The 16,151-nt window shown below is 41.1% G+C and overlaps 3 protein-coding genes across 3 annotated transcripts; 1 reads left to right on the top strand and 2 right to left on the bottom strand.

Moving 5' to 3' along the window:
• Nucleotides 1-19: 19 nt before the first annotated feature.
• LOC113212155 (uncharacterized) lies at nt 20-2,548 on the bottom strand. The gene is made up of 5 exons (XM_026430759.2): nt 1,810-2,548; nt 993-1,130; nt 639-802; nt 405-551; nt 20-324 (listed from the first exon to the last, which is right to left on the bottom strand). The coding sequence occupies exons 1-5, from the start codon at nt 2,333-2,335 to the stop codon at nt 64-66; spliced, it is 1,236 nt and encodes a 411-aa protein (XP_026286544.1). The 5' UTR covers nt 2,336-2,548; the 3' UTR covers nt 20-63.
• Nucleotides 2,549-3,427: 879 nt separating this feature from the next.
• LOC113212153 (pyruvate dehydrogenase phosphatase regulatory subunit, mitochondrial) lies at nt 3,428-9,875 on the bottom strand. The gene is made up of 18 exons (XM_026430756.2): nt 9,451-9,875; nt 9,265-9,340; nt 8,739-9,068; nt 8,453-8,665; nt 8,180-8,343; nt 7,860-8,096; nt 7,669-7,779; nt 7,395-7,567; nt 7,079-7,271; nt 6,832-6,978; nt 6,548-6,723; nt 6,325-6,473; nt 5,966-6,173; nt 5,792-5,881; nt 5,512-5,691; nt 5,200-5,400; nt 4,951-5,070; nt 3,428-4,873 (listed from the first exon to the last, which is right to left on the bottom strand). Exons 3-18 carry the CDS (start codon nt 9,020-9,022, stop codon nt 4,754-4,756), a joined length of 2,766 nt encoding a protein of 921 aa, XP_026286541.1. The 5' UTR covers nt 9,023-9,068; nt 9,265-9,340; nt 9,451-9,875; the 3' UTR covers nt 3,428-4,753.
• Nucleotides 9,848-14,962, top strand: LOC113212154 (protein brambleberry; the record flags this gene model as incomplete). The annotated part of the gene is given in 11 exon segments (XM_026430757.2): nt 9,848-9,877; nt 10,447-10,723; nt 10,818-10,946; nt 11,026-11,211; nt 11,321-11,543; nt 11,995-12,291; nt 12,385-12,597; nt 12,682-12,888; nt 13,003-13,172; nt 13,246-13,331; nt 13,406-14,962. Coding segments are annotated over 10 exon segments (1,914 nt in total). The 3' UTR covers nt 13,539-14,962.
• Between the last annotated feature and the right edge of the window lie 1,189 nt (nt 14,963-16,151).

Raw genomic sequence — 16,151 nt, forward strand, 5'->3', positions numbered from 1 at the left:
TAAAAATAATAATAAATAGTATGCCCTGTTCCCTTCCCAGACCCCCCTCCCCCTTCCCGAATGTTACTCGGTGCACGACACATTGGGCTTGGCCACGAAGCTGTCCCAGTGCGGCCACGTCCTGAGGCGCGCCATGAGGAGCAGCCCGGGGCTCTTGGTGGCCTTGAGCTGGCACACCCCGTACAGCTTGTAGTCACTGGCGACCTTCCCGACCGTCGTGGCCCACGCCACGAACTTGCGTAGTTGCTGCAGCTGGTTCTCTGGTGGCAACGTTTCGGTGAAGTCGCCGATCACGGCTATGCCGACGGTCTGCGGACTCCAGATCTGGAAGGCACCAGGACAGTGGATCGGGTGAACTAACTGACCGCACCATGCTCGCTCACGTGCGCAACGCCGGCCCTCACCTCCTTCTCGAAGTGCCCGCCCGCGTGCTCCCACCCGCGGCCCTCGTAGACCACGCCGTCCCCGCCGACCAGGAAGTTGTAGCCGATGTCGGCCCAGTCGCGACGCGCCCCCTCCACGTCCATTTGGTACCGCTGCATCGCGGCCACCTGCAGGTGCGGTGCGGGCAGCAACGGGCATCTTATACTGGCGGCCAAACGTCTACCCTCGGGTCCGACTCACCCCATCGTACGTACCATGTCGATGCAGACCTTCGTGGTGTAGCAGGCGCTAGTGGCCGTGTGGTGGATGATGACCGCCGTGCTCGGCAACGTCAGCCCCGGCATCTTACGTTTCGGGGGGACGGCCTTCCAGACCTTGCGACTGGCGTACTGGATTCCGTTCGGGAGGATGATCGGATCTGAGGGAATAAAAAGTTTAGCATAGCCAGCCGACAGGAGTTGGTTTCCTGGACTTGCCGGTGCGCTTTGGGTGGCCTACCCAGATCATTCACGATCAAGGACAAGTAAGTCGGCGTCATTGAGAAAACTACTTTCCCAATGCTCAAGTGACGTTGTACTCAAAAACTAAAATTGTGACTGCAAATCTACCTGTTGGGTCACTACTGTTGCTCTGAGGTGGTGACAGCAACGTAAAGTAGATGACGACTAGAATTGCAACTGACACAGCTGCACTGGGCACAATAGACCACGGCCACCGCAAGACCTTGTTCAGGTTATTCCAACATGCTGTAAAAAAAAAAAAAAAGCTATTACACAGTTCTTTTTACGATTGTGCATTCCTCCTGTTTTTTTGTTGTTGTTTTTTTTTTAGGGAAAAGCAAATGAATGAGTTAGATGTGGTTGTATTTCTTGTACAGACGACATTTTTCGTAATATTTGCAGCAGATGAGATAAGAGGGAATTCCCAAGGTGCTGTCTCCCATGTAACCAAGTCGCGATTCTTTGTTCTGCCACATAACCGTCAACGAAATTCAAATATTAGTTTTAACAATACTGATAATACGCGCAGCATAGAACCAACCCAAGGAGGAATTTGAGCCCTGACTGTCAGCATGACGTCAAAATGGTCCTTCATTTTGACGTCTTTCTGCACTCATTCTGACGTCATTGTGACTCATTATGACGTCTATAAGTCAAATATTGGTCACAATGACATCAAGATGAGTGCAGAAAGACGTCAAAATGAGGGACCATTTTGACGTCATGCTGACAGTCAGGGCTCAAATTCCTCCTTGGGAAACCTGTTCATTTTAGGAACTGTGTTTGACAACAACATTTTCAGCAAATACAGTTGAGTATGCAGTAAAAACTCGTTCCGTCATCAATTAAAACTGGTGCTCTGTAATTGACTGTAATTATTCATTTCTGATTTTTGTACGGTTTTGGAAGGATTTGGGGGACATACCATCAACAGGTCCTCTGCATTTCGCTGTCTGATCAACTTCCCGCCCCTTTTTATCTGTGTCCTGGAGAGCACAGGGACCCGCCGGGACCGGGGCGGCCGCCTGCACCTTCACCTGCGCATTCTTCAGGGCGGCGGTGGGGAGGCCCTCAGCCCCGGGGAAGCCCGTCAGCTGCTCGCCCTTCCCTTCGCACATGAATACATTTACGTAGTTCTTGAAGATGCCGATGTTGGCGCTACCATCCGTGATGGTGATGTCCGCGACCACCATCTCACTGCCGCTGCTGCCCTCCGACGACCACGGGGCGACACTGCCCCCAGAAGACGCAGAGTCGCTCGAGGCGTCATTCTCATCATCGTCGTATCGGGCGATAGCCAGGCCGCTGTCGAGTGACCCTCTCGAGCTGACAACAACATCCCGGACGGCACGGGTGTTCCCCGGGGTGGCCACTACTTGGGTGTGGGCGTCCTCCTGGACCAGAGTGGTGTCGCCGACGGACACGGTGCCGCAGACGTCATTGGCGACCATGTCGAGCCCCTCTTCAGCTGACCCACACCGGCGACCGAACCACGACCATGAAAGATGTGTACTTATTCTCGGAGGGAAGGACTTCGCTCCTCACTCTGCAAAGGTTTCACTCTAATTGCACTGCACAATGAAACACCACTTTACCGCGAGACGCTGGCTGGCAGGAACGCTCCGACGCTCCGCGGTGCGCGGGAGTCGAGCGGTGACTGACTGAAGCGGGTGCCGAAGCGCGGCCAAAGCCCGAGATCTGCCGGCCAGTGGCTCCATCCCATGCGTGAGTGAATGCATGTGTGAAGTGTGTAAGCGTCGGCGCAAAGGGGAGCAGTCTGATGACGGTGTTGAACGATTTTTCCTGCACGGTAGAAACAGCTCCTTGATGTTTAAGGACCAAGACACCGATTCAAGGACGCCCCAGTTGTTTTTCCATATCCCCATCTTTGAATCGGTGTCTTGGTCCTTGGATAATATGTATCAAGGACCAATTTTTTCACCGTGTGCGGCCCTGGCTGACGCCAATGATTCAACTCCATGCTTCTCCCCGGAGAATAGGACCGCACTGCTTGAGGGGTAAACTAGTTGGTATGGGCTAGAGTATAGTTTTGTCACATTGCTATTTTTATATTTATTCGGTTGGAATTGTTTTATTGACTATCTCCACCGGTGATGAATTTCAAAGGTCAGAGAATTGCCTTTTAAATGCTCCACCGTTTGGGTCAAACCTGAGGTGTGGAACCCCGTAGCACCTCGAGACCAAAGTTTGGTGAAGGCCCACCCTACCCCCGTGGCTCTCTTTTCTGCTAACCCATAAACGGCTCACCTCGATACTCGTCCTACGAGGTATCGCAGCGTGAAGAAGCGTCCTTTCTTCTCACTCGTTTAATCTCGTCGAAAGCCGTGTAAAGCCACCCGCCGGCTCGCGGGGGCCATTGACACTGTCAGCCTGGGAGGTAGGCATCTCGTACCCGGGTGAGCACGCGTGTAGTGCGGGCCGGCCTACCCTTCTCTCGTTGGGCGCTCGGCTCTCGCGAGACCTGTGTGAGTATGATGGGTGGACGACGGCCTCGGGTTGTGAGTAAAACGGACTCAGAAAAGTGGTAATAGTTTTAAATTTATTAGAAGTAAAACCAACTGGCAAGACACGAGAGCGTTTGTTTAAATGGCGCAACACAGTTTGTTTTCTTTGAAATACTCCCGATTAGAAATGTTTAAATATTTCCCTTTATTAATATGGATTTCACTTAATGTATAGAAGCTACAAGCATGCACAGCAGCAAAAATTTTGGCGATGCGCATTGCAGCATGGCACAGGGCATAAAGCCAGATAACACCTTCAGAAGTCACAGGCAGAGATTCTCCTAAATGAAGTAGTGCATAAATCATAAATGCTGATGGTTAAATCCACTAATCTATTAATATTTTTGTGCAAAGTTGATTGGCTACTGTCAAAATATTTTGGGAAACATACAGGATTAGCCTATTATTGTTGAAAGTTATCACAGATTTTTCAATACTAATTAGAGAATCTAATTTAATGTCTTGAATATCAAATTATTAACAGTACCTTGCTGTTTTAAAAGACTGTCAATTGAAAATTATCAATGAACAAAAAAATCTCTCAAAAGGTTCCTAAAAATCATGTGAAATAGAACTACAAATTCTACTAAAACATCAGTCTGACACAAGCAAGAGAAGACGGTACATAACTGAACTTTTCAACACATTTTGAAATCAGTCATTGTTATATAAATCCTTCTACTAGTATTGAAAGAATTTATAGGTGAGAAAGTCTTGCAGATGGTACATTACGAATTGACATCCCAGCATGAATCGTCACATGCATAAGTATAAGATTAACAAATTAATTTTAACAAAATGTTTACACTGTAGAAAATCTTAGGCTTATTGCGTGATAATTTATAGCTTCACGTTCTTATAGAGCAAAGGCCAACTTCACAACCTATTATGGCAACTGCACATCAACATCATTTCAGACCAAATCATGGAAGATCAAATTTATTTCATAAAATGATTAATGTGTTTTTATATAGCAAATTAGAAGCACTACAACTTACCAATGGACTTGAGACAACGAGAATGCATTTTTGCATCAACCTTTTTTAACATTAACAACCCCAAAACTCCGCTTTGTGTTTTTGTATCTTATATGACAGCAATAAATTCAAAAATACAAAATCATATAGAAATAATTTTTAAAACACATAGATGTTAAAAGAATAAAGATTAGAGCAACTTGGACAAATTTCAGAACAAAGCTTTTAAAAGGAAAGGTAGCATAGTTCGTTCCAAAAATTACAAACACATATAGTATGACAAGAGTCTAAAGACACAAAAAAGAGAAAAAAAGAGCACATATTAAATCACAGGCATTTCAGACTAATACATAAGGTAATGATCACGTCATGAATTCACAGCTTTGAGAATGGGTTCACTGACTCCAACTTTGTCTCTTGTTGCCTGATAGGCCTCCCGTTCTTTATCTGGGAACTTAGTAGGTAGGTTCGGTGATCTTAAGTTGACCTAAAACAAGATACAAAAATATTAGATAATTTTTTTTTTAAACCATTTATTATTTACCCTTATATGATGCCCTTTACCTTGGCTAAATAGCGAATACCACCTATATCCACTTCATAACTGCCTGATTGAACAAAATCTGATGTAACTTTCTGAGGTTCTCCACTTTCATCAAAATTTTGAATGAATCCAAGGCAGACCTACAAATAAAGCAACACAACATTTTTTAACACTACTAATAATATAAAATTTTAATACGTAGTTAAGTGATCTGATGTACAACAGACAGACAAGATAGCAGAGTTTCTCCTTGCGGTGAAGTAACATACCTGCTTTTTAAATGTATAACCGTAACCTGTCGTAGTAGTTGCACCAACATAAATTCCATCACGGTAGATTGGTTCCCCTCCCCAACACCACAAGTCAACATCAGGATCATGATCCTGAAGTATTAGTTGCACATACATTCTTTTGACACCTTCATCACGCTGCTGCAGCAAAGCCTCTCGACCAATGAAGTTGGTTCCTTTCTATTAATTGAATCAGATATTGAGAAGATAAAAAATATTCATTTTTAATAATGATGTGATATGTGTAATGCAACAATAATATTCTGGAACTAATTTTTAAACATTATTTACCTCAAATTTCACACGCCATGATCTACCACATTCCAAAGGTGTAGTAGTTGTATCCAAGTCTTGGCCCCAGAATGCGAAAAACTTTTCAACACGTAAAGCTCGCATTGCATAATACCCTGTGTGTCGTAAATCGTATCTTTCTCCAACCTCTTTTAGGCGAGTGTATACATGAAGAGCAAACTGCAAAAAAGGGAGACATTATTTGACAAATCAATTTCCATAAGTTTCCATACAAAATTATTTCCTTGCATATATGTATATATATCATATTTGTATGTACCTCATTTGGTATATAAAGAACATATCCTAGTTCACCTGTGTGAGTTAAATTCATCGCCCTTATGCCATTAGCTAAGCCAACATCCAACTCCTGCAAATAAGAGGACAAAAAAGAAAATGCATCTATCTTGACATGATGGAAAATAATATGCTGACTTTATGACTTTCAACTCACCTTAAAAGTGAAAAATGGAAACGATTGTGGACTTAAATCAGTGTCTGTGAGTTCTGACAAAAGACTGCGAGTGAATGGTCCCATAACACATATAGCTGTGTACATGGATGTGACATCAGATAATGCTACAGATCCATCAGTAGGCAAATGACGCTGAATCCACACTTTGCAACGTGTTTGCTGGATTGTAGGAGCAATCATCATATAGCTGAAAGAGAATTAGTTCTTAATAATCTACTGTACTTTACAGTGTTGAAAACCAAACTGGTCACAAAAAGATAGGACATGAACATGAAAAAGTGCAAATGTCTACAACCAAAAGTTATGTCACACTGTAAAGAACGAATTAATTAACTTACTGATTTTCAGCAAGTCTTGCAAGACTACAATCATTTTCATAACCTCCTCTAGAGTTTTGCATTCCAGTATGGATAATACTCCCAATTGGAACGTCAACATCATTGGAGCAAAGATGTTGTAGTGATTCAACCACTTCATTTCCTTTAGACTGTAATAATTTTTGTAGGTATGAGAAAAGTAAAATGCACAAAATTTATGAGGGTCTGTTACCAAAAGGCTTACCCAAAGATCAATTTTAGTGAATGAAGAATAGTCACAGAGACCAACGCTTTCTCTGCAAGCTGCATACTCTTCACTGACGATGTCAAACCAATCCGGCTTTCCAAAAGTCTTTGTCTCAGCTATACGAAAAGGTTTTTCTGAGCCTGGTTCAGGTGTTATATTTGCCAACAAGCCCTCTAAACAGAGAAATATAGAACAGAATATTATTCATCAAAAAATTATCGCAAAAACCCGGGATGAGAAAGAAGGAGGTATTAAAATATGACTCCAGGCATGCAACAAACCTGGATCAAAATAAACAGGTCTCTCATATCCCATAACTTGACCAAATACTGCACCAGCCTCTCTGAGCTTAGGATAAATAGGAGACATCCTAAGGTTGCGGCCAGTGGAAAACTCAGAAAATGGGTAATTAATAGCGTAATGTAAACCTGTGACAAACAAATCAATCACAAATATTAGTTTGGGAAAATTAAAAAAAGAAATTCAAAAGAAGACTTATTTTGTTATCTTTGCAAGGTATAAACCCACCTGGTACTTCTCTCACACGATCACGCAGAAATTTTCGGTTATTGTGTAGGCCAAGAAATCTTGTGATATCTAATTCATACATTTCATAAGAAGAAAAGCCATTCACAATCCAATTTGCTGTGGAATGACCAACTCCACCTGCAGCTGATATACCAACTGTTTTCATTCCGGCAGCCACAAAGTAATTTTCAATCTACAAAAAGAAAAGAAGTTATCAAGTAAGCCACATAAAAAGTATTTTCCCCCCAAAATTTAGTCTTTTCTTTCAAGAATATTAAAAATAAAAAAAGCTAAAAGATAAAAAGGTATTCCCTACTTCTGGTGCTTCTCCTAATATCCATTTGCAATCAGGGGAAAATGCTTCTGGTCCATTAACCAGGCGGTCTAGAGCTGTTGAGCCAAGAGTAGGAACTCGATGAAGCATTTGCTCCAATAGGACATGAAAATGATCCCAATCTTCAGGTAACTTTCTTGAAGCAGATGATGCCTCTGTTAAAAAAACAAAACAAAGAAGAAAAAGAAGTAAAGAGGGGAACTATTAATTGCTTCTAATACTTCCATGTGTATATTCAAAGAAGAAGATGCTTTACCTGGTAAGAGTCCATCTTCAAAGGCTGGCTTTGCTACAGGTTCGAACCCACCAAGCATCAAACATCCATCATTCTCACGGAAATATATATGACTGTCTTGATCTCGAACAACTAAAAAATGAAAATAATAATAGTTCAATACAATAATTCCATACCAAAACATTTCAAATTGAACTGTTACATAAACTAACCAGGCGTCATAGGATCCAACCCAGGAATAGGGCGAGTATGTAGGTAATAATGGTCACAAGGATGAAGGGGCACTTTCACAAAAGGTTCACTCATTTGTCCTATTTGCCGAGCCCAAAATCCACCACAATTCACAAAATACTGACATTCAACAGTTCCATGAGAAGTGTCAACAGCTACTATCCTTCCATCACTACTCACAACTCGTTTTACAGAGCACCCCTCAAGTACATGAACACCTTTAAAAATAAATATAATATGATAAATTATAGAAGGAAAACACGTGATTTTGAAACACTACTGGGGAATTGGACAAAATTACCTCCATCTTGAGCTACTTTAACCAGGGACTGACATATTTGAATAGGGTCCCCTACCCCATCACCTGGAATCCATATTCCACCTTTTAAATCATCAGTGCGAACTAGAGGGCAGAGCTGCAATACTTCCTCAGGTGATACTAGTTTGCAATCAATGCCCCAAGATCTAATACAAGTTAAAAGATAGGTAAAACAATGAGAAAATTAATTGTTACTACTTCACAATGGAAAAGACAAGCAGATAAAACAAATGTTGGTGAGAAAATTGTGCTTACACTGCAAGGGCCTTCATACGTCTGAAAACGGTCATACGATCTCTGGTTTTTGCTAGACACAAGCTTCCACATTGTTTCCATCCAGTTGGTAGTCCTCTTTCTTCAAGGGATTTATAAAGAGCAACAGTAGATTGTACCAGTCGAACTTGGGCCAAGCTTGGCTTAAAAACTCCAACTAAACCAGCAGTATGGCCAGTAGCACCTCCTCCAATACTAGAAAAGAAAAGCCTCTTACTTAAAAGCATGTTGAAGTAAATGGAGGAAATTGAATTACTTTGGTACTTACTTGCCCTGATCAAGAAGCACAGTATTTGAACCCCATCCTAACTCGGCAAGATGATATGCAACTGATGCTCCCATGACACCAGCGCCACATATGACAACTTTCGCCTCCCTTGGTAGAGGGCGTTTGTCGTCAGCCACATTATTAATAACACTATCACTGAGGCTGCTGCTTACAGTTTTCAAGACTGAACTATTTGAAACATTGCGCACGGGGGAGAAGCCTTTTAGTGGAAATTTGACACCAGACGTGCGCTTGAAAGCTTGGTGTGTTGGTCTTCCAAGCATTGTTAATCGAAATAGTGATTAAAATTGCAAAGTTTTACCAATTCTCCTGAAAATTGAGAAATTGAGAGGGTTCAAGAGAGAGGTTTAACCACCCCCTAAAGAAAAAAGAAAATACATTGGAACAGATGACAGTCCCATGACTGCACATAACAAGTCAGGAAATGAATTCAAAATTGTAATAAAGGGTTACAACAATTAATTTAACGATCAAACAAGATAAAAAAAATAGTTTTGTTGTTTACCTGCACATGTACAGACTGAGGTTATTTTCTAAACCTGAGATTAGAGTTACGCAGGTGTGCCGATCGATTACATTGCCTTTTTAAACGGGATATTCATTGAAAAATAGAAGAAAGAACACACTCAATGAAAATAGAGATAGATACAGACATAATTCCCTCTTATTTCCTTTTAAATTTTTTTCTTACTGCGAACATTCAATGTTTCGACCGCTATGTGCGACCTAGCAGAAGTTGCAGGTGACAGAATAACAAAAGTATGACATATTCATAGGGCATAATTGTTGATCGCAGTATTGAGAGTAAAGGCTTCCATATTCATCAGGAAAAAATCGTAAAGGTACGCCTTCGTTCAAAGTTTGTGTGGCAAATTTGATCTTGAATCACAACTTTGCTTGGTGATAAATTCTTCTAGTGTTATTTTGGACTTTCCGGTTCAGGCGCGAAGATGAAAAAGAAACAAGAACAAAAACAACAAGGATAAAGACAACAACAAGAACAAGAACAGTAGCGAGCGAGTCCAAACATGTTTTAAACCAGTCAACGGTTTTATTTGGACCCCTTCTACAATTGAGACAATACTTGTGAACATTATCCTTTTGGAACTTTGCTTTCCGTAAGTTGCAGCATGTCTCTCCGTGTTTCTTTGGAGAGTTCTGCTCGGCCGTCGTGAGGAGCACGACAACCCATCAGTTTTGAACCGTTTTGAAAGTTATGGCTGTGTGCTTTATTGTTCCTACTTTATTTTGATGTGTGTTTCCTCAATTATGATTATGATCTTGGTCATAACATTGCTCTACTCCTGAAATTCAGTCAGCCTGATTGAATGTAGAGACTTTCTCAGAATACCTCATTTCATTCAGTTTTGTTTGTAACATCTTGGGCATTACTGAATCCCTGAATCCACCTTGTTGTGGCCTTGGCTTGACTTTTGGCAAATATGAAATAACATGAAATGAAAACCACTAATAGTTTCATTCTTATAGAACTAACACAATGTCACTTTCATTTACTGTCATTTCAGTGCTGTGCAACTGAAGGTGGATCAAATTCAATGACGGGTTATTCATGCCGCTCTCATTCATTTATGTTATGAGCTCAATAATTTTTTATCCTATTTGGTTGATTTGTTTTTGATATGTATACTTTCTGCCACAGTTAACCATGTGTTCTTCTTACTTTCAGCATCAATATGTCTGTCCAAGGACTCCATGTAGGAACATTTTCCGTGATAGTACTTGTTGCACTATGCTCATGCCGACCTGTGGTCGGTTCATCACTCCTTGAATGGATGGGTATAAGCAGCGGGTCAGACACCACTGGGAATGAAGTTACTGTCCAGGATGGCACTCCTCTTCTAAAAGTCCCCTTTGAGGAGGCATCACCAGAGGACAAATTTTTAAGAGAAGCTGAAAAACTAGTTGGTTTAAAAACATCACAGTTGGACACATGCCAACATAAGGTATTTTTGGTTTTTTTTATTTCAATATGTAGTATGGAACTGTCTAGTTTCCTTAGCATTCACTGTTTTAATGAATCGGTGCTTGTACATGTAGGTTGTAATGAAGATTCAGTCATCTTGTGCCTCTATATCAGAGGAAGAGTTAGCAAAGTTAAGTGTCAATCTCTTGAACTGCCAGTCAGCAGTTGAGGGCCGACAACAGTTTCCTTGCACTGAGAAGATGGTATGATGATGCTGTATAATGTTCAAATGGTTACATTATAATTTCTTAATACTAATATATTTTATTTTCTTGTGAACAGTCACTGCGTGATTGCACCAATAAAATGGATTCTGATATGTGGAACACATACCATTTGATGAATAATCGAGCTAGAGCAGTTTGTTATGCTGCACGTCACCAGCAATTCCGCGCCCTTTCTGAAATGACAGTCAACAGGCTCATGAGAACAGCAAATGAGCAGTTACAGACAATGGATTTATTGAGAGTATGTTTATTAGGGAGTACAATTATTCAAATCATAATTAAGATATTCTTAGTTTTGTACCAAAATTGTCTGTTCTGTCAATTTTTATCTATTTTTCTTCCCCTAATAGGATGGTCAAACAAAACTTGAATCTCTTACTAGTGGCACTTTGGAATCAGTTTCAAAGGGTCATCAAACATTATTAGCTGAACAAGAAAAGCTTCGATCAACACAGCAAAGTGTCCATGACTTTGTTGCCCTCAACTTACGAGAGTTGACAAGAGAAAAAGCACTCATAGCTGCAGGACAGAGAGAACTATCTTTGATGACGAAAGAAGTTAAAGCCAAACTTGGTGAGTATTCAATACTTTTATCTATATGTTCTGATGTACCGTACCGGCCTGAATATAAGATCTCCTTTTCCCCCAAAATTTGTTTCTAAAGTGGTGGTGGTGGATGGGCGGCTGTACGGGAGGTCCCACCAGCCACCCCTTTGCTAAACAGGGATGTACATTAGATAAATTACCACAATATTCGATTAATAGTGCCGAAGCTTTCTGAACTGTGCTGCCTTACACACACTTATGCAACCTCACCATCAACAAATAGTTCATGGTCACATATGTAACTTCATTTCCCTAAACATGAGTTTGTTTTGTATGGAACAAGAATTGTGAACAATTTTTTCCTAAATTTGGGTTCTTAAAAGTATTATCTTCAGGCCTATACAATATATATTAGTAACACCGGAGAATTAAAAATTACACAAAATTAATTGTTTTTGGACATTTTTTTCCTAATTAGATGATGCAAGTCTTCAACTGTCTAATCATGCCTCTGAGCATCAACAAAATCACTTGCAAGTTTTAGCTGATTTGGAAAATCTTCAGCGCAAAGCATTTGAAATTTGGGATCATGTTGATCACAGCACCAAGCAAATCTTAAGTCAGCATGCAGAGGCTGCTGATGATTTGGAGAAAATGCTCAATAACATGGCTAAAATTAATTCCTCAATTGAGTACCTCTTAAAAACTGTAGAAAGAACTCGCTCTGAGATTGACGAAAGGCTTGGCTGGATCATCAAGTTTATTACTGAATCAGGTATGTATGAAACACTTTTACTGCTCAAACATTAATCTATTTGCGTTCAAGATTTCCTAGTTATAACATTTTATCTCTTGCTCTTTTGTTCAGGCGACCAATTAGAGTGGATGCAGCAATGTGTTGCTCACGGTCTCTTCCTTGTTCTTGGAATGATTGCAACATCTTTCATCCAAGCCCCATCTGCAGTTCGTTGTGCTCTCATTCTTCTAGTGCCTCTGAATCTGGCCTTAACATCATATGAGGGAGCTGATGGAGCTCTTGATTTCTCTGGCCTCACTCTTCTTTTAATATTGTTTAGTGGAGGTATGTTTTTAAAAATTGGTCTTCACCATGTAAACTTAAATTTATCATTACAATACCTACAGTTTTCAATTTTTGTGTTTGCAGTTAACTGGCTCTTAAGCTCTATTCATGAGTGGTTCATTGCCCAAGGCAATTTCTCAAGGCTCGCACCTGTTAGTTATGCTCCTCTTCAGAATGGTACTAGTCTGAACGGTCAGGTCCCTACCCAAGGCGCCACTGAAGCCAGCAATAATCTTGGCTTTGTTGATTCCTGCTTGCTGCAGCTATCTTCTACTTACAATATTTCCAAAAGTAACTTTTTCTTTTACGTAATCGAGAGTTGTTGAAAATCACTTAACACAATGCTGTTGCTCATGTTAATTAAATAGTATCTTTATTTTCATGCTTGTTAATTTCCAATTTCAGATAAAATATCTGAGACTTCAGCAAAACTTTCATCAGTGCTGCAAAATTTAATCGGAAGGCGGAAAGAAGAGAGAACACCTGTTAATGTGTCAATTATCAGCAATGACGAGGTAGATGAAGGAGATAACAGTGACAATGAGGGCTCTGTGGAACAAGAAATACGTTTATCTGTAAGTAGTTTTCTCTTTTTAATTCTTTAGTTTATACTCCCTCTTTTACAATCATTTATTATTTATTCTCCAGTCTCGAAGATTACTGCCACAGGCAAGATTGTATAACACATCAGTATTGCGCTCCGATTCACCTGCAAGTAGTCGCAGTTCTAGAAGGTAAAAAATATGGCAAAAACTTAATGTAATCTAATCAACCAAGCAGCTTACTTATTTTGGACTTTCGTTTCCAGTTTCACACCATCCAGGTCAGGAAGAAACTACTGTCAGAGATTTACTCTAAATGGAAACCCTTGTAAAAAACTAGCATTGCCTGACATGGACACCTGTCATACACACTCTCTCTCTTCACCCGCAAGAGGTTAATTATGATCTCCAACTGAAAGGCAACGTACAGAAAATTTCATATGTTTTTTGACTTTTTTTTTTAAGTGACTAACTTAGCGTGTTACAATTTTTCTGATGTGATTAGAAGTTGGTTTTGTTGTGATTTTTGAATTCATTTACTGGGCTAACAATAGACTTATTTATAATTGCACTATTGGTGTTACTTCTTAAAATATATTGTGATGTTATTGCATTGTTGTCTTAACCATTAGTCTTTTGAACCTACTTAGTTTCCTTATGAATGGTTACATTGGCATGCAGGTATTCTATGTTCCTTGTCCGCCTGTAGATATTTTGACTTTTATTGATTTTCAATAAGCAGCTTCATTTCCATCTAACTAAGTTTGGATTGCCTTTTGTACATAATGAATTGTTTAATTTTATTGTTCCTATGTATTCCTACATAAGTGGAAGTGGAAGCAAGGGAAACGCTCTCTTATATAGTTTTAGGTGCTTTTGAGGACCCATATGCAAAATTTTTAGAAAACTTGTTAATACATACACAGTTTTATCTCAATTGTTTGCAATTCTCTCTAGTCAAGATACTGCAATAGAGGACTTTTAAGTAGAACCATATTCCGAGTTGTAAGCTATACTATACCAAAGCTTCAAAGTGCATTACTGTTTTCCTTCAGAGTCCAAATTAAAATCAACAACAAAGAAGAGACAGTTTTATTGTACAGGTATACAATACAAACAGTTAAAACTGTACAGTTTTTTTTTTGTCAAGAATCTGTAATTTTAAGGAGAGTACTGCTAGCCTTCTAAATATTTTGAAAGCATTGTCATAACATAGGCTTAAGGAAAGAGTTACCTGTTTTAAAAGTGTGCTGTGACGTAGCTATCAAACTAGCTGTATGTTTGATCATAATGATCATTGGGGTTTGTGTGCTGGTTTTTTTTAGACCAAAGGGTAGAGAAGTTGGCATCACGGTGAAGGAAAGACTAAAAATTTGGGTCCAGTTGGTCACTGACACCAAATCCCCTACCCTCTGGTACAAAAAAAGACTTCTGTAGTTAAGTTTCCAAATGTGCATATCATATTGTAGAACGCAGGTAACATTTTAAATTTTTAATAAGGTTTTTAAGGTACTAATATACTTCTTTTTAATGACTGTGTCAAACAAATTCATAAAATATAAACAGCTGGTTGTTAAGAAAAATCTGCATACTGTTTTTCCTATGGAGACTTTTTGGTAGGTATCTAGTTTTATGTGTTATTTTAAAACCTCCATGTACTCTGTATTAAAATGCCCTCTTGCTGTGAAGATAATTTATTTTTAGCCTAGATGACATCTAATGTTTCATGCAAGTATGTTTCATGTTCTCGTTTTTATTTTTGGTACAAAATCTGTTTAAGCCAAGACTGCAAGATAACAATAAATTTTTTCCTTGAAAAATAATTATGTTCTTTTATTCTTTAACCCGAATGTCTTCGGTAATATAGACCTCTTTTCCAACCCGTTTCTCGTTCTGGTGTCGGTCCAACGGCATGAAAATTCGAAGCTTTCTTACGGGGTCTTAACAAATTTGTTGTAGATTTGAGTTAGCGCTTTCCTTTTTCTCTGAGAAAGGTCGTCGTGCTACGGGGGCAGTAGACTTATCAACCAGAGCTCCTTCACTATACTAACCTCGCACAAACATGAAGAGAGAGAGAGAGAGAGGCAGGCGAGAGGAGAAACTAACTGGCCGCAGCGCAGACGTGCGGGGTCAGTGAGATAGTGGCTCCGTTGGCGCGGCCGAGGCGGCCGAGTAGAGGCAGCGAGGTGTGGGGTAGGTTGTGCTCTGCCAAGCCCAAGCTCACCTTGGATCGCCTTGACTCGACAAAACTCAAAGGCTCAGTGACTCGCCGACTCGTCGGTCTGTACTGCAGTGGCTTGCCGCCGTTGCAGCGTGTGTGTGCTGTTGCTGTTGTTGCTGCACCATCCAGACCAGAGCCGCGATGAACAGTACAGGCTACGCCTTGAACCCTGAGGTTCAGGACTACTATTGGGGCCCGTAGGGATCCCGCGATACTTTTACCCTGGAGTACAAACGTGCGCTGGACGCGTGATGACACCCCGGTGCAGCAACAGGAAGCGAGGACGCTAACGTCTGGAGCAGGAAAAACAATAAAAATATTCAAAAACGGATCTCACAAAAGTAGAAATGAGAGGCGGTCGCGTAAAACTCGACCACGGTATACTCGAAGTACACAAATAACACGCGGTAAGGTTTCAGACGTGAGATGTCGTAGAACAGACTCTAGCCCTTGGGCGCCTCCTCCAGCACAGCGCTGCCTCTCTGATGCACCGAGGCGCAGAGGCAGGCGGTCCACGCCGGACGGCCCTGAGGACGCTCGACCGACAGCCACGGCGTGCTCAGTGCAGGCGAAGTGCATCCGCCGCCCGCCCCACCCCGCCCCACCCAGCGACGTCCAGAGTGCGTGAAAAGTGTGTCAGCTCAGCCCCCTCCCCTCCCTCCCATCCTGGTGCCCGAGATCAGCGCCCGACTTGAGCGAGATGACCCTCTAGTGCTCCGAATGCAATTCTAGCAGTTCTCCTTCAACCTAAGCTAGCTAGGGTTCTGATGCCGAGGTTGGGCTATCATAGT

The sequence above is a fragment of the Frankliniella occidentalis genome, unplaced genomic scaffold, assembly GCF_000697945.3.
Source record: "Frankliniella occidentalis isolate FOCC.00 unplaced genomic scaffold, Focc_3.1 Scaffold911, whole genome shotgun sequence".
In the NCBI taxonomy this organism is placed as follows: domain Eukaryota; kingdom Metazoa; phylum Arthropoda; class Insecta; order Thysanoptera; family Thripidae; genus Frankliniella; species Frankliniella occidentalis.